Source organism: Chaetura pelagica, unplaced genomic scaffold (genome assembly GCF_000747805.2).
Source record: "Chaetura pelagica isolate M959 unplaced genomic scaffold, ChaPel_1.0 scaffold438, whole genome shotgun sequence".
NCBI lineage: Eukaryota > Metazoa > Chordata > Aves > Apodiformes > Apodidae > Chaetura > Chaetura pelagica.
The window spans coordinates 1450778-1468909 of NW_009954113.1; the positions used below are offsets into that span (position 1 = coordinate 1450778).

An 18132-nucleotide genomic window follows, 5' to 3' on the forward strand; every position below is an offset into this window, starting at 1 on the left:
CGGAATGATGCTCAAATCTCTGGCACTGTAAGAAGCTGAAAGATCATGAGATCTAAATAAGAAGCAAGCTTCAAGTCACAAGCAATACTGAGATGGAACTGGACTTAAAATAATGTCAAGATTTGGCATGTCTGGAAATACTTTTCTATTTCCTTACTCCTGAAGGGTACAGAGCTCTTGATGATCCTAAAGGTCTTTTCCATGGTTCTATGAGTCATAAAATACACTCCTGGCTAAAAGGCTGGAGTGCTTTGGATCAGCTGAAAGCCTTTGGAATGGTCAGCTTGGGTCAGAGCAGTTTCACTAAAGAGCTCAGTTATCATTTCCTCTCATCCTGCAAACAGACTGAACCAGAGTACTTTGTCCCCAGCACAGGCTGTGACAGCAGCCAGGCAGACCCAACCTGTCATTTCCAAGAAACATGTGGAGGCAGCAGCAAGAGCTGCAGGATGGGCAGAGGCTGGGGACCCCCTGCACCCCACAGCCCTGCCTGTGTCCCCAGCCCGGGGAACAAGGGCTCCTTCATGGCTCCTCCATCACCCCAGCTCCTCCTGGAACAGGCACACAGCATCTGACACCGCTTTGGCCCTGTGAGCTTCACTGCATTGTTTGATCCTTTTCCTCAGATAAATCTCCCCACTGAGCACCCAAGGGAGCCAGGGTGCAGAGCAGATCGGGAGCAGCTGGATTGGGAAACGGAGCTTCCCATTCAGCTGGGGTGGAAAGGACCCAATCCCTGCCCCAGGGGTGCTGCAGCAGGGCAGGTTGGGGAGCAGACCAGCAGCTTTCTCTGCCAGGTTTCAACAGCAAGACAAACATTCCCTGCCAGATCCATCCCTGTGATTGCCGGGGCATGAAACGTGTCCCAGAGCACCCGGCATCGCCCCTGTGCCGGGGCAAAGCAGGATTTATGGCACATTCCCAAGGCCCCAGCCCAGCACCCCAGGCAGACTGCTCTGCTCCTGAACCCTGCGGTCCACCCTGGTCTCCCAGGGTGTGGGTGCTGCAGCTGAAAACAGAGGGGCTGGAGGAAAGGCCACCAGAGGCTTCCCAGCCCCAACCAAAGCATCCCCCTGCCAGCTCATGGCTCAGCCCAAGTTCCCCCCAGATCCCATCAGGCTCTACCTCAGTGGCAGCAAGTTCCCAAGTTAATTATTCCCCATGTAAAAACAACAAATGGGTTTTTTTGGCTAGATTAGGAAGCATTCTCACTGTATAAATAGCTGGGTGGTGCTCAGGAAACCACTGAGGGATGAGACAGAAGGGAAACATGAGTCTCCCTCACGTCTGGAATCCCACCCATGGCACAGTGAGTCACAGAGCAGCCCAGGGAAAGCGAGGTCTCACCTTTGCTGTGCTCCTCTGTGGGGGTCACCCCCAGCTTCTTGAAGTACTCATCTGTTTCAGGGTCCACCACCAGGAGCCTGGCTTCGCTCTCCCGGGCCTTGATGTGGGACACGACCTCCGAGTGCCGCAGCCCTTCCACGTTTATCCCGTTCACCTGCGAAGCGACGGCGTCAGAACCCCAGCCTGTGTCCCCCCACAGCAGAGCTGCTGCTCCTGGCTCACAAACCCCCAGAGCAGCCTCCTCTTCCCCTAAGGGCTGCGATCTTCCTTTTTTAATTACTGCTGGGATGACAGGAAGGCTACAGGCTTCTTCCTTTCCCTCTCGAGCCTCTGCCCACATCCCAAGCACTGGGAATCCCAGCCCCCGGGCTCTGCCATCACCTCGCCCTCCCTGGCCCTACCAAACAGCTCTCCCTGCCCAGCCTCCACCTTGAATAGGCCTCAGGCATCTCAGGCTGCCTCTGGGGTGCAACCACAGGCAGTGGGCTGGGTGCCACCCGTGTGTCCTGCTCCCCAGCATCACCACATCATCGTTCACCCCTCCACAATGGAAAATTGTGGACTACCCATGTCCCCGTGCCTGCTGCATGGATTCAATTCTCCCTTCCCTGCGGGTGAGCCAGGACCTACCAGGGAATGTGATCCTCTGCTCCTGATTGTTCCCTGCAGCAAGGGACAATTGTGATTTCAAGGCATTGTTTGTAGTGGTGAATGAATCACCCTTTGTCCCTGCCAGGGGACAAGGTCTCTGCACTGCCCAGCCCCTCGCTGCTGGACTCACTTTTCTGCCATAAAGTCTTCACAATGCTTCATCCCAGCAAAGCTCAACCCACCCTTTGCTGCTCGTCCTGCCTTTGGCATCCAAAGTTGTCAGCTCATGGGACAACAGTGCCATGTGGTAACTAACTCACTTCTCCTGCATCAGACCCTGAGGCAAAAAAATACCAGGGAGCAAGGGGAACCCCATCCCAGCAGCCCTCTGGGAGCTGAGCATGGCAGCAGGGAATTCCAGGGAAGCAGGACAGCAGATGAGGCTGGTCCTGGTCCAGCCATGGTCCTTCTGGCTGCAAATTCATGGAGTTGAGCATTGGGGGAGGGAATGAACACCATCCGGAGGCAGCAGTAGCTTGTCCCCACCATCAAGTGCCAAGCCAGGTGAGCCTGAGCTGGGCCAGCTGCAAACTGGCATTTGGGATGCCTGAACACCAACCTGGGGCAGAAGCAGGTCCCGAAGGCCAGGATATGCCTACAAGGGCTGGGATGGAAAAGGAAATTCCCCTCCCCAGGCTTCACATCTCACCAACAACCTCAGCTGCTGCCTCCTAACCCTGCTCCATCCTCCTGCCACCCCAGGTCACCCTGGTCCACGCCCCGTCCTCACCCTCGCTCGAGCTCAGCCAGGCGGCACGCGGGCTGGCAGGGCTTGAAGGGGGGGCATCAAATATTGATGGAAGCCCCAAAGAGCAGGGAAGGGAGGGGGATCATGTTTCTGAGCTGGCCAGCTCACCCCTCGCCGCTTTGTGTGCGCCGGGCACCTGGCCAAGCAGCCATAAATAAACCAGAGAGCCCCTCGCGGTGACACGGCGCTGCCGGGAGCTGCCGCCGCGTCCCGCTCCTGCCATTAAACTTTCAGGTGCTGGGAAGAGGCAGCAGTTCCCACCGGCTGGGGAATAATTATTTATGGGGGTAGGAAGCAGGAGGGTGCTTTGGGTTTAGCTTTTATAGCAGGGACACCCAGGTGCTCCCGCAGTGCAGGGGTGGAAGGGCTGCTCAAGGCAAGACAGTGAGCCCTAAAAACGATAGCTGTGCCTGACTACACACAGAGCAGGGGGATTACACTAGACAGGACAGAATTAGATTAGTCTCTAGACAGGCACCAGAGCCCCGTGCTGTTACCTCCACCAGCCGGTCCTGGGGCCGCAGCCCTGCCCGGGAGGCGGGGGAGTCGGGATCCACCGAGCGGATGAACTGCCCCGGCCGCGACTTCTCGCTGTGCAGGTTGAAGCCGTAGCCATTGGGGCCCTTCTTCAGGTGGCAGAGACGTGGGCACAGCTCCTTCTGCCCGTTTAAATCCTGAGGAACGGAGAGGGGAGACAAGGCATTTAATTTACAGGCTTGGTTTTGCTCTAAAGCAGATGCAACCATAAATAAAGCTGCCGAGGAAGCACCGTATCTGCACCCTGTCCTCCCGTTCCCCTGCACAGGGACAGGTTAACAAATGAATTTCCTCTCATTGAGTCTATTTTAGAGAATCAATTGTTCAAAACCATTCCAGAAAAATTAAAACAAAACAAAAAATGCATTTCCTTCTCCAGAAGCAGCCCAGATAAAGTCCAACCATAGAGCAAGACCCCCCACCCCCAGCAGCAGCCACAGCCCTGGGCAGGGAGGGACCAAACCTCAGAGCCCAGGGAAGTTCTGCTCACTCAGACACCAGATTAACCTTAGTTATTTATTTAAGGCACTTCCATGCCCTTGGTCCCAGTGGCATCACCCATGGGTACAATCACCCAGGGAGGGGCTCCAGGGTGACAGACCCCAGGCCTGACATCTCCTGCAGCACAGAAAGGCTGAGCTTTTTCTAGGATGAGTGGCCAGGACAGCAACAAATCCCAGCTTTTCTCCAGCCCTGCCAGACCCATTGCATTCTCCCAGGTGCTGCTCTTCCCACCAGCTCCAGCCCAGCCCCATGTCCCTGGCAAGAGCTACCTCAGAGATACAGCTGCTCCCTTCCACCCACACCCCCTGTGGCTGAGTTTTAATCTTTCATTAAAAGAAATCTACTATTTCATCAAAAGGGCTGGAGCAGCTCTGCTCTGGAGCCAGGCTGGGAGAGTTGGGGTGTTCAGCCTGGAGAAGAGAAGGCTCCAGGGAGACCTTAGAGCAGCTTCCAGTGCCTGAAGGGGCTCCAGGAAAGCTGGGGAGGGACTTGGGACAGGGAGGGATAGGATAAGGGGGAGCAGTTTCAAGCAGAAAGAGGGGAGATTTAGGTTAGATACAAGGGAGAAATTCTTTACTGTGAGGGTGGTGAGAGCCTGGCCCAGATTGCCCAGGGAAGCTGTGGCTGCCCCATCCCTGGAGGTGTTGAAGGGCAGGTTGGATGGGGCTTGGAGCAGCCTGGGCTGGTGGGAGGTGTCCCTGCCCATGCAGGGGGGTGGAGCAAGTTAATCTCTAAGATCCCTTCCAACCCAAACCAGTCTGTGATTCTATGAAATGCCACTTCCCTCCTGCCAGCAGACCTTACTTTCACAGATCACAATTATGGTGAAATCCCTTACAGCCTTTCCTTCCAAATTAAAAACCCAGGTGGTAATTTCCCCCACATTCCTCCCTTGGCCAAGAGGCACCAAACACGAGACACCAAACCTGCACCCCCTCCTCTCCTGTATCATGCCCAGGGATGTCCTCCTTCCATAGAATGCTCCAGGGCCCTGACATGCCTTGCTGCCTTCCTGTTGGAACTGCCCACGGTGGCAGCTCCTGGGGTAACACCACTGCCACTGGCAGGGGACAGAGGCAGCAGAGAACGAGACATAAACCCAACTAATCCCAACAAGAAACACCCAGTTTGTGCCACAGAGAACACGTGTCCCTGTGCCACAAGCTGTGACCATGGCTTGGACACTCCCCCAGCACCAAGTGCGTGTCCCAGGCTTTAGGGGTGTGCCCTGGGGATGGGTGCTGCTGTCCTGGCACAGGATGGACACCTTGGCCACCCTGACTCCTCAGGGTCAGAGCACCAAAATCTTCAAAAAGCACTTGCCAACAAGAGTCACCAGCAGCAGAGCCCATCACCAGCATCAGGGCTCGCTCAGACCAGCTGCAAACTCTACCTGAACATTTACAGAGATCCACTTGACAACACAGGTTTTTTTAAAAACAACTTTAAAAGGAGCTGCAAGAAAAATCTCACAGAGTGCTTGAGTTCACACAGCACTTGTGGATGCTTCCAGGACAAGGTCTGGAGGAAAAGACACCAATGGGCACGTGCCTGGGGAGCTGCTCTTGGCATCAACACCTCAAGACACGGATGGATCCTACAAGGGAAGAATCCCCAGTGCAACATCTGCTGGTGGATGGAGCTCAGCTCTGGGACAGCCAGAGCTCCCCCCCTGCAGCCAGGCAGGGCTCCCAGGGATCATCCTCTCCCCCTGCAGCCTGAGCACGCCTGTGTGTTTCCCATGGCCCCAGCACAGCCAGTTCACCCCACGGGCCAACGTTTCCAGCTTGTCTGGGAGTTCTTCAAACAACTGAGGAAAACAGGAAATGATTCAACCTGCCAAAGAGGGTCCGAGCGCTCGGCCCTGAGGGATGCACGGGGCTCTGTGCAGGGAGGGGAAGGGAGGACATCTGTGAGCACAGGAGAACACCTCTGCTATCACCTGCTTGTGTTTAGAAGTGGGTTTTTTAGGCAGTTTTCCTCTTGCTCCATTTTTACAGGATCAGAAGCAGCAAAAAAAGTCACCTGAACGTGCCACACTGTGGCCACCGTCCCAGCCTGGAGGTCCCTGGGCTTGGCAGGGGAAGAGCCAGCAGGGCCAGTCCCTCCACTTCAGGGCTCCCCTGGGAATGCCAGTGGGATCCCCCAGAATCTCCAGTGAAATCAAATCACCCAAAATAAACAAACCACACGGGGGAAAGCAGCATCTTCAGGACCCCCTTGGATGCAAGGGTGGTGACCAGTGCCCTGTCCTGCTTGCTCGGCTTCTACCACAGCATCTGGAATTCAAAGGCCCTTGAATGAAATTAATCCAAGATCTTTGATTTTAAAAATTAAATAAATAAAATCCCGATTCAGCATCTGCTCTGAGCAGAAATCCTCAGGCAAAACTGCTTATCCTCCCACAGATGAGCTGGGGCTTTTACTGGGCTCTTAAACCCCCTGACAAACGCAACCCTCGGCCACTGGAAAAACCAGGCCTGGGAGCAGGTCTGTGCAAAGCCCCTCTCTGGGACTGAGCAAACCCCAACACCCCCCTCAGCTCCCCCAGCACATGCTCAAGCTGCACTTCCACGCTGTGTTGACACGGAGCTGCTGCAGCTCCTGCCAGCTCTGCTATTTATTTTCTTTTCGACCGGTGCCAACGTTTCCCTGGTTGTGTTCTGGGAAGTTATTTCCCAAGCTCCCGGGGGGGATTTTGCCTTTGTGAAACCCAAGCCCTGTGACCAGGCCTTCCCTGTGACACCAGCATGTTATCTAGGCTCCCCAGAAACCCACCAGCACTCACCCCTGCAGAAATGCTTTGGTGTTGCTCTGGAGGAGGCTTCACTGCCCTTTCACACACCAAGAACATAAAAGTCAGCCTGGGTAAGTTAGATCCACGTGCATACTAGAAAGCAGCAAAAATTAACTGTATTCTTTCCCTGTTTGCATGGGGGGAAAAAATGGATGCAGAAAAAACCCTGTAAAATAAAGATTTATATTTTTTTCTAAGAATCCAGATACTACCAGTGGGCACTGACTTCATCAACTGGATGAAGAAGCAGTGGGATAGCATGTCATATTCCACCTCCAACATCAGTGTCTGTACCCAGCCACAGGTATGTGTGTGCAGATAAATGCTCCTTGGAGGATAAGTGGCATTGCCACACCAGCCCTGGAGCTGCTGCTGGAGGCAAATCATCCCTGTTTTACAAAGAAAAAGCTTTCAAAAATGCTGTTCAGGCTGGTCCAATTAAAAATGCACAAACAGGACATTAAACAACAATGAAATGCTTTCAATAATAACAAAAAACCCCTCTGGTTGGGTGTTGCCAGCTCTCACAATCTCATGGCAGCTCTTGCAGCCTTTGATTTTGTTTTTCCTTCTCTTGTTTCCAGTGATGCTGCTGGGAGCCAGGGACCCTCAGGGACACCCCTTGGCTCTCCAGGGTCCCCTAAGCTAACCCATAACCCTTGGGGATACTGGGACACCACAGCAGAGACTTTGTGCCACCCCCAAGCAGATCCCTGCAGTGATCCCACCACTGCTGCCTTCCCCACGGGTCCTGACTCCCCAGACTCCCTGTGCCTTCAAACCATCACCTGCAGCCCGACCTGGAGCAGAAACAGGGATGAAAAGGGCTTCTTTCAAAGACCATGTCACACAGGCATGTGCTTTGGAGCCAGAACAGGGATGCTGCAAACCTGCTGGGATAGGCAGCCTGGGATAGCCCAGCCCAAAAGGCCACAAGTCTCCCCATTCCTGGGATGCTCAAAGGTCGGGTCCCAGGAGCATCCCCAGCCCCTCTGCCCCACGGGGGGCTACAAAACCTCAGTTAAGCTCTAGGGAATTATTCCAGGAGTAAAACACCAGGACAGCATGGACACGCAGTTTTTCCTGGGTCTTTCAGGAGAGGAGGATGAGGAGGAAGAGGAGGAAGGAGCACACACACAAGAACAGACACAGAATTACTCTAGGGGCCGGGTCAGTACCATGGGCAGCCCGTGGGGCAGAGCAGCTCCTGCAGACCGATGCTACGAAGCCACGATGCACAGCCTGGATGTCCCTTGGCAATGGGAATGGGAGCTTCAGCCCCACTCACCACCCCTGCCCTGGGGATTTTGCTCACACTGAGCCCGGAGCCATCCCAGCTCCGTCACTGCACGTAATCCCTGGAGATCATGGATTGGCACCTAATCAGCTCAGCCCCGCCTGGGACCCCGGCCTGCAGCACTCTGCACCCACTGCTGCCTGCAGGGCTGCTCCCACTGCCCAGCCCAGTGGGATTTGCCCTTTCCTGGGTGCAGCCAAAGAGGATTTAATCCCCGCTGTGAGGAACTGCAGGGTCTGGATACGCTCCTGGCTCTGGATCACCCTGCCACACCTCAGACCTTCCCGCCTCTGCTCCTGGACAAAACGCAGGCAGGAGCATTCCTGACTAATTTACATTGTTAACATTTTCTTTTAAGTCAGCTCCCCTGGCGTCTCCTTTCCTTCCACATGTGGTTTCGGTCAGAAAATGGCTCCTTTGCTCTCCTGCTCCCTGCAAAGGAAACCTCCACCAGCAGGGCCTCACACCGGGCTCCCATTCTTCTCCGCGGCCATCTCGGGACACCAGGATGGCCCGGGGGGACAAGGGACACAGCTCAGGACCTCACTGTCCCATCCCTGCTGCCCCACTTCCAGCCAGGACCTCTCCATCCCCTGCACTTTGGCTTCTCCACTGCAGGCAGCAACCACCGAGGGATGCAGGGGGAGAGAGGGATGCAGGGGGAGAGAGGGGGATGCAGGGGGGACAGAGGGGGATGCAGGGGGAGAGAGGGATGCAGGGGGAGAGAGGGGGATGCAGGGGGGACAGAGGGGGATGCAGGGGGAGAGAGGGATGCAGGGGGAGAGAGGGGGATGCAGGGGGGACAGAGGGGGATGCAGGGGGAGAGAGGGATGCAGGGGGAGAGAGGGGGATGCAGGGGGGACAGAGGGGGATGCAGGGGGAGAGAGGGATGCAGGGGGAGAGAGGGGGATGCAGGGGGGACAGAGGGGGATGCAGGGGGAGAGAGGGATGCAGGGGGAGAGAGGGGGATGCAGGGGGGACAGAGGGGGATGCAGGGGGAGAGAGGGATGCAGGGGGAGAGAGGGGGATGCAGGGGGGACAGAGGGGGATGCAGGGGGAGAGAGGGATGCAGGGGGAGAGAGGGGGATGCAGGGGGGACAGAGGGGGATGCAGGGGGAGAGAGGGATGCAGGGGGAGAGAGGGGGATGCAGGGGGGACAGAGGGGGATGCAGGGGGAGAGAGGGATGCAGGGGGAGAGAGGGGGATGCAGGGGGGACAGAGGGGGATGCAGGGGGAGAGAGGGATGCAGGGGGAGAGAGGGGGATGCAGGGGGGACAGAGGGGGATGCAGGGGGAGAGAGGGATGCAGGGGGAGAGAGGGGGATGCAGGAGCCGAGCTGAGCCGCGGGCGAGCTTTGTGGTAATAATAGTGGCAATTAATGTTGTTGGAAGCTGCGAGGCTGCTGCCTCCGCTCGGATGAGGGGTGCACTGAGCTTTAAACAGATGCTCCCCGCCCTGATCTGGGAAGGGGGGAGGTCCCCACATCCCCAAAACCCGCTGCTTTTCAGGTGAGAAAGAGGAGGAGAGGTGGGAAAAGCAGGAGCTCCCAGCAGGGCTGCCCTGCTGGCCGGGAGGCCGGGGCTGGTACTGGGGCTGGTACCGGGGCTGGTACCGGGGCAGGAGCGGGACCCGCCGCCCGCTGCAGCCGGGCGGGTTTGCATCCCCCTTCCCCCAGGAGTGACTCAAATTCTCCCATTAAAACCGCACCAGAAAAAGGGGCTATTGTAGCCCTGCATCCCCCCGGGGCAGCGGGACCTCGGTGACACTCGGCGGGGACACACACGGAGCTGGTGGCAAATGTCAAACGAGCCTCCAAAACGCAGCCGGGGAGGGGGACGAGCCGGCAGCGTTGCGAGGGAGGGGGAGGCAAAGCTCCCCCGGGCCTGGAAGCACCGGGAAAAGCAGAGCGAAGCCGCTTCCCAGGGTTTCCCAGCGCCCGGGAGGTGCTGAGCCCCACGCGGGGATGCGGCGGCCCCCGCGCGTTGCGGGGAAAGGGCTCGGGGGCTTTTCCATCCCCCTCCCGGCCGCACACGCTCCCCCAGCTCCAGCCCCGGCCCGCAGGCAGCGCCAACTCCAGATGTTGGCTGTAATGCTATAAATAAAGGAGGGGGAAGGGGAGCCGGGGCTGGTGGGACGGCAGGACCCACCGATTACACACGAGGTCCCGTCCCCGCAGGGCTGGGCTGCCAGCACCCAGGGGGAAGGGTGGGGGGTCCAGCACCCCGGGGTGCCCTGGGTGGAGACCATCCCCCCCCAGCATCTGCAGAAAGGGGGCAATTGAGAGGTTTTCCACCTGCAAAGGGGGGTGGTTCGGAGGTTTTCCACCACCCAGGCCAGGAATAAATCCTCGGGAAGGAGCAGCTCCAGTAAACAACCTGCTTCCATTTTTACACGGCCACAAGTCTGAACTCCCACCCTCCCTGCAGGCTGAGGTGTTCAGCTCCCACACCAGCGGTCAAAAGAGGAAAAAACCTCACTTTGTTCTTCACACACAAACCCACAGCCTGACCAACACTGGCTCCTGGCATCTCCTGGGCAGCCCGGGCTGTCTCCATGTCACAGCCAGGACAAAGCTTCAGCTGCTCCCCAGGGGCACTGCCCGAGACAATCACTGCCCAGAGAGAAAAGCACAGGCTGATCTGCCATGAAATACCTGTGGGCACAGTGTCTGTGATCCCCCCAAAACGAGCAGATTGATCTCAAATACCACCGAGGGGAGAGCTGAAGGTTCCTTTACTACCAACTGCTGTGGTGCTACCATCCATGTCAAAACTTTGTGCCACCACTGACCCCAAGTGCCAGGCACCTCACCTGCCAGCCCCAAACACCAGGTCTGAGCCTTTGTACCTTATTTAAATTACTTTCATTATTCAAATTCCTCCAATCATGTGCATTGCTCCTGCTGGGTCTGAGTGAGAGGCACATTTTAAAAAACCTGTTTTGTTTGTTTGGGGTTTTTTTTAAGACAAAAGATAATTGAGATTTGTGCTGTTTCCCCCACCAGCACCAGCAGTGCTGCCCCAGCATCCTCACACCAGCCCAGGGCTGCACCAGCACACACACCCAGGGCCCTTTGGATGCCTCCTGGCACTGCTGTGCCAAGGCACAGCTCACAGGGTGGGAGGATGGCAGCTGAGCCACTCCAATTAGCAGTGGAAACCATCCAGCCCTGGGTTCTCAGCAGGACCCAGAGCCAAACCACAGCTGATAGGGCAATTTGGATATTTTCCACGGGTGAGTCTCCAGCCCCCAGAGTGGATGGAGCTCCCCACCCAGCACATCCATGGGAGCACCAAGTGGTGCTGGCTGTGCCAGCCGGGGTGATGTCAGGGCCCTGCTCTGCCCTTGGCCACAGCCCAGCAGTGGACCTGGCAACAGGGGGGAACTGGCCATGCAATGGAAACCCTGTGCCCACAGGACAGCTCCTTCCAGCCACAGAGAAGGGACCCACTGTCCTCAGGGACACTCAGCCTGAGCCCTGCAGCCATCTCAGACACAGCAGAAGGGACAGTGTAGCTTGTCACTGGTGACCCCCAGCCCCAACAGCCCTTTCCAAGGCAACACAAAAGCAACTGGAAAAAACCTAATGAGGTCCTTCACTGTTCCCTTGCACTGCAGGATGAAGAAGAGGTCCAGACCCTCCCTGAGCCACCTGCCAAAGTACCCCCCAAGCCCATGCACCCCAATGTGGTCCCTGCTCAGCCCCATGGGATGCACATCCCAGGGGAGAGCAGGGCAGCTGTGCCAGCACCCTGCCCGACCTGGGCCAGGCCACACACACCACAGAAGGTTCTTATCCTGAGAAACTCCTGGGCAGGAGAAAATAAGAGGAGGAAGGATGTGAAGGGTGGGGAGGACGCCTCATCTCCAGCCCATGGTGACAGAGCTGCCAGGCAGGGACAGCACAGCTCCTGCCTGGGGAAAGCCTTTCGCTGCTGCCTCCATCAGTGCTTCACCTTTCAGGACTTTGCTGCCAAAGAAACACGAGCCCGGGCTCAGCTGCTGCTGCCCTAAGGCGAGGGGGTAAGCCCGGATTTGCCCCGCTCTGAAATCCCCGGCGCTGTGCTGCGGCATTATGGAAATCCCTGAGCACAAAGGAGCTTCTCAGGAGAGGGGCTGTGGCAGGGGCCACGTCCCGGGGAGGAGCACGTGTCCTCAGCAGGGACAACCCTGGGCAAAGGTCCCCAACAGCCCCATCCCCCAGGAAAGGCGGCTGCTCCAGCTCCACGGGGTCCAGCTGATCCCCCCCCCCCCAGCAGCGGTGCCTCCAGCAGAGCTTTCCCAGCCATTGCTCGGCAACTCCACAGCTGGGGAATTTCTCAGCCACAAGCAGCAGCTTCCACCGCCACCCCCCACACACCCCCCGCCTTTGCTGGCGCTGGAGCAGCCTGAGCCAGCAACGGCATCCACGCTCCCCCCAGGCAGGGCTGGAGCCAGGAACAGCAGCTCCAGCTTGGCTGGGAGCAGGGAGCAGCTGGCTCAGCCCAGGGAGAGCTGGGGAGGGAGGATGGAGGAGCCCAGAACCGCCACGTGCATGTGCTTTCTGTAAGAGAGACAACTTTTCCAGCAGAATCTGCCAAAGGAATGCACAGCCAGGATACCAGTGAGCTCCCCTGCTCCAGGACCACACAGGGCAGCAGCACAGACCCTGGCAGGCTGGATTTGTCCAAGAGGAGAAACATGGGATCTCCACTCTAGACGCAAAGGGATCTCACCAGATCCAGAGGGATCCGTTTTCCGGCGCGTAGGAGGGAAAGGAGGCAAGGACCATTGGTTGCTCTGTGCAAGGCTCAAACCACAGCTCAAGCTGCAGGAACAGGGGGAAAAGTCCTTCCCACACTGGCCACGGACTCCCTGGGGCACAATGAGGGATTGCTACAGATGGTGGGAAGGCAGTGGGAGATGCTGGGAAAGAGCATCCCTAAGCCTGTGCTGCACCCTCAGGCAGAGACATGCCCTGTGGCACCCCAAAACAGAGGCAAAACTGCCACCCACAGCAGCAAACCTCCACAGCCTTAGCACCATGCTGAGAACAGATGACAGATCCCAAAGGGAGCCTCCTGTCCAGAGCAGGACCCAAAGCACCTCCCACAGGTTCTGGCCAAGCCACACAGGATCAATCCACTGACCCTCCCCCCCGTGCTGACCTGCCCTTTGGACTCTCAGCTGCTCAGTGAGGCCAGGCCTTGGGCAACCACCAAACCATTCCTTAACACTGGCACCCTTTGCTGCCTTTACCAGCCCCGGGGCATGAGCAGGAACCCCAGTGTACCAGCTTGGCACTCCCACTGCAGCCAGCTTGGCACCAGTGATGCTCAGGGAAACCCCCTCAGGGTGGTAGGGGCTCAGTGACATGGCAGGGAGCTCCAGTCCCTCCCCAGGAAACACCAGACACCCCATGACACCCAGGGAAGGAAAGGTATCTTCCCAAGGGCTGAGGGTACTCAGGCTCTTCACTCCTGTCTTTTCCCCTGAACAGCCACACTGCCACCTGTGTGGGACCTGGGGGACATGTACCAAACCCCAGTCCCACAGCTGCCTCCTCCAATCCACAGCCCAGCACCAACCCCAGAGAGCTGCCCCAAGAGCTGGATTTTTGGGGACAGGATGCAATCCTGCAGAAAGCCAGTATTAGCCAAGGGGTGCAACACGAGACAGGGAAGCCCCTGCTCTGCACCATGGACCAGCAAGGACATGGCTCCTGCTCCTCCCCCCAGAGCCTCCCCCAGCCCCCAGGAGCTCAGGGGTGTTATATTTAGACTTAGAGCCCAATAAAGCACAAGCAGGGTGGGAGAGAGACCACACAAGCTATCATCCTGGTCCTTTGAGGCCCATCTTCTCCCCCCTCTGCACCACCAAGCCCAGGCCGAGGGGTTGGGTGGGATGGGTGTAGGGCAGGATGAGTGGGGTGCAGCCCCACAGGTGCTCCAGCTCCCCAGAGCACACTGCACACCCCCTGCACACCTCCCAGCTGTCCCCAGCATGGGGACACATCTGCATCCCCCAGTCCAGCCCCTGCCTGGGGAAGGGGAGAACAGGCCCTGCTCTGTGAGTGCCGGGGAGCATCGGGACCAGGGAAGTTCAACAGTTTACTACCAATATTTGTCTTGGCCAGGCTCTCTGGAGGAAACGGGGCAGGGGGAGGGCCCCAAACATCCTCTGCATTCCAAACACTGCAAGCAAAGGCAGCCCTGTGGCACCCGGGCTTGGGGTTAACCAACTGTGAGGTCTTTTGTCTTGAAAACCCCCGCAATAAAATACCCAGGGGTGCAATTTTCTGAGAAGCAGAAGCAGTGAGGGGCCTCTCTCCTCACCCTCAGCATGACATGGCAACACCCCCTCCTCCCAAAACCACACAACTCAAGGCTTTTGCACAAGATCTGCCCATGGAGCTGATCCAGACACAGCACCCAAAGACTCTGGCTCTGCCTGGGGCTCTCCCCAACCTCCCCCCACAACTCGACCCTCCCTCCACAGCCACCAGCACAAAATGCCAGCACCAGCTCCATCCCACATCACCCCTGGAAAACACAGGGGCAAAGGGTGACCTGATGCAATCCGGGCAGATCGGGGCTCACTCAGCCTGCCCTGCTGCGGGGCACAGCTCAGAAGTGACACTTGGAACCCAGCTCCTCAAAACCAAGAAGCCAAGGAGGTGCTGCTCGCCTGCCCAAGGCTGGGGGAGCCCAGCACCCAGCTGCTGCTCCTGGGGCCAGGGGCTGGGGTTTATCTCCACCCCAGGCAGCTGAACAGCACCTCCATGCTGGGGCAGATAAGGAGGCTTGGAGACATCTCTGCCAAAGCCCCACGGCTGCCCCAGGACAAAGTGGGTTTCCCAGAGAGCAGGAGGATCTCCCACGATAACCCGGGGAGCAGCGCCAGGCTCCGGCTGCTCCCGCCGATAAAGCGGTGCCAGCACCCGCCGGTGCCAGCCACGGGGCTCCCAGCACCCCGGGGCCACCAGGAAGGGCTGCAGAGGAGCAGAAAGCCACAGGGGAAGTGGCTGCCCCAGGAACAGCCCCAGCAAGGGACTGCAAAGCCGAAAGATGAATGTGGGAGCACAGTGGAGCTCAGCAGGTGCTGCCAGGAGCAGCAAGAGGCAACTCTTCCATCCCACCCGCCCTGAACTGCTCTGCAGCACAACAGGGGGGCTCCAGGTACCCCATCCCCTGGACCACCTCAGTCCCCCATGTCCAGGGGAGCCCCAAGCTCTTTAACAGCTGCTGGACAAGAGCAGAGAAACTCTTCCATGCAAAGCAGACTACTCACCCTGCTAAGAACTAATTAGGGCTTGTCTTAATTAAATCCCACTCACCGTGAACAACCCTAGGGCCTGAATTAACTGATTTACCTAGGATGGCCTTTGGCTGCTCACGGGGGATTGCCAGCCTGGTGCAAGCAAGCCAGACCTGCACTGTCCATGGCAAGGCAGGAGCTTGGGAAAAGCCACTGGAAACCCATCCCACAGTGGAGCATCCCAGCCCAGGGGACACTACTCCAGCTGGTGACACTGCCCTGGTCCCAAGGGCTGCAGGAAGAGCTGCTGCAGCACAGCCAGAGGTAGAAGCCCAGCCTGCCAAGGCAGGAGCAGGGGGATTAGCCCTCCTGCTGCCTTTTGTGGTGCTCTTTAACGTGTTTCTTTAACGGGATTAGTCCCCATAAGAGGGTTTAACCACAAAACACCACAGGGTGGGCAGGCTCCTGCCCCACTGAACCAGGTTTGCAGCAGGTAGTTTTTTCCTGACACCAGCCCTCTGCTGCTCCTGCCCCTTTCTCCAGCATCCCCAGCCTTGGGGCAGCACTCAGAACAGCTCAGTGCCAGGGATGGATATCCTACCAAGTGAAAGACCCATCACTGGCCAGCCAGTCAGAGCCCAAGATGCCCACAAGTCAGCCCCACACACCAGTGGCCACCAGTAACTATGGGAACCACCTTTACCATCCCCTTACTCATAAAACTACTTTGCCATTTGGCTTTCACAGACTCACCACTAACAGACATCTACCAGCTGTTTGTTGTACCTGGTGACAAACTCTCACAGAGGTTTTTGTGGGAAAAGAGACATTGAGCCAACAAAACCCAGCTCCAAGTCTGGTTACTGTTTAAATGTACCCAGCAGTAGAACTGCAACACTCAGGAGTCCAGGGAAAAGCTTCAATGAAATTAAAGCACAATATGGATCTTTCCAGAAATAATTATGTCAACAATTTGGGGTTTAATCCCTCATTTAGAGACCTGTGGACCTGTAGAAACCCTTTGGTGATCACAAGTTTAATTTTCTCTCATACCTCAACCTGGAGTCTTTCAAGACCACTGCCTGAAAAATCTCCAGACCAGGAGACAGAGCCAAGAGCCAAACACAACCACAGAATCATCCTGACTGGAAAACACCTTTATGATCATCAAGTCCAACCATCAGCTTAACTGTACCAAGTCCAGAGCTGAACCACATTCCTAAGCACCACATCTACAAACTGGTTTGATTCAGAGCTTAACTTATACACTGAGCTCTCCAACAGTGCTGGGCAAATCACTGCTCCTCAGTCTCCTCACCCAAGGGGCAGGGATGAAGGGCAGAGAGGCAATGCCATGGCCATCACATCCCTGCTGGGGCTGCAGGCAGCAAAGGGGTCTTGCCTTGGGGATTAAAAGTTACTCTTTAAAGCCTCACTGTTTTGCCTGGCTGGCAGCTGGACACCCTGACTCCCTCCAGCCTGGGAATGCAGGCTGTAAGTCAGCATACACGTGGCACCTTTGCTGCATGTTTCCACTCCCCAGGAGCAATGCTGTGATTCCAGCACCTCCTGCCTGGGGTAGGAGCAGGATGGGGGGAGGTGGGATTCACCCTGACCTGCAGCATTGCTACATCCCTGGTCAAACTCCAGGAGATGATTTATCCAGCCATGCTGCATGGTGGCACCAGGGACAATACTGGAAAAAAAGCTGGAAATGTGTGGCATGTCCTCTCCTCCACAGCTCTTTTTGGGTCTGTCCTGGCTCAAACCAGGACAGGGTCTTAGGGAATAAATAGATAACCCAAAAAAACCACCCTAACCCCATAGTGTTTTAAGGTTTCCTCCACCACAACAGCACCACGAGCCTGACCAGGCTGGAGAAACTCCAAGGGATGGAGCAGAGTCACAGCAGAGGCTCTGCACAGATGCCAGGGCACATGCAGAAGGCCCTGATTCTGCCAGGTTTTTAATTTCTTCAAAACCACTTAATACTTCTGCTATTGAACAGAACCATTAAAGAGCTGGCGAGGAGCCAGCCTGAGAGCTGCTGCTGGAGCACAGCCCTGAGAGCAGAGGGGCCAGGCCTGGGCAAGCTGCATCTGGAATAGTTCCTATTTAATATCAGCTTTCCAATCACTTTGAGGGAAAGCTTTTGATTCCTCAAGGATGCAGAAGGGAACATCACCGACTGGACCACATGCAGCATCTCCCAGTGTCAGCATCACCACTGCTCTGCAGCCAGGCCAGGGGCTGGGATGCAAACACCCACCCACCCTGGGAGGGGGGCAGGTCCCTAGGGGTGACCCTGCTGTCCCGGGTGTCCCTTGGGAGCACGTGGCCCCAGGAACAAAGGCTCTGGCAGGGAGCAGCTCCTCCCGATGCTAATCTGCCTCCTGCTCCCTCTCCCTTCCACTTGCTTTGTGTTTTCACTAAAAATATCGCGGCGGAGGAAGTTTCTGCTGCGGGGTGGATACTCTAATCCCCGGGAGGGGCTTCCTGTGCTGCCCCGGCACAGAAATAACCCCCCAGGCAAGCTCCTCCGTGGGGCACGCACCGGCACCAGGCAGGCAGGCTGCGGCTCAGCCTCTGGCCCCGCAGCTCCAGGTGTTCTGAGTCACAAGACGCAGCCACAGCCCACATTTAAGGAAGCATTTTGCATCCAAACCCCCCTCCCCACGGCACTGGGAGTATGCAAGTGTGTGGGACCGCAGGTCTAGGAGCCAGGGCTGACCCTGGCAGGCTCCAGCACAGCGAGCAACGCTCTGTTTTCTTCACCTTGCAGCACCGTGGGGAAGTGTGTCCCGTCTCGTACCTGGATTGCATCCAGCAGGACGAGGCTAAGATCGCTGCCAGCACCTCCTCGCAGTGCCACAGCAACCCCCAGCCCCGCGGGCACAGCCCGAGCCCGGCTCCACCGAACCCCCCGGTACCGGCAGCGCTGCTCGGCCCGGACCCGCCCAGCCAGACCCGGGGGTTTACAGATCGCACATCAGATCGGGGGGACGAGGGTACCCT

The 18132-nt window shown here is 57.3% G+C and overlaps 1 protein-coding gene across 1 annotated transcript in view; it reads right to left on the minus strand.

Moving 5' to 3' along the window:
- SLC9A3R2 (solute carrier family 9, subfamily A (NHE3, cation proton antiporter 3), member 3 regulator 2) overlaps positions 1-18132 on the minus strand; it is a 29138-nt gene that overhangs the window by 3698 nt on the left and 7308 nt on the right. The window contains exons 3-4 of the mRNA XM_010002612.1: positions 3244-3420; positions 1348-1501 (exon numbers count right to left, since the gene is read on the minus strand). Of these exons, the coding sequence (XP_010000914.1) occupies positions 1348-1501; positions 3244-3420 (331 nt within the window). The remainder of the gene's footprint in view (positions 1-1347; positions 1502-3243; positions 3421-18132) is intronic.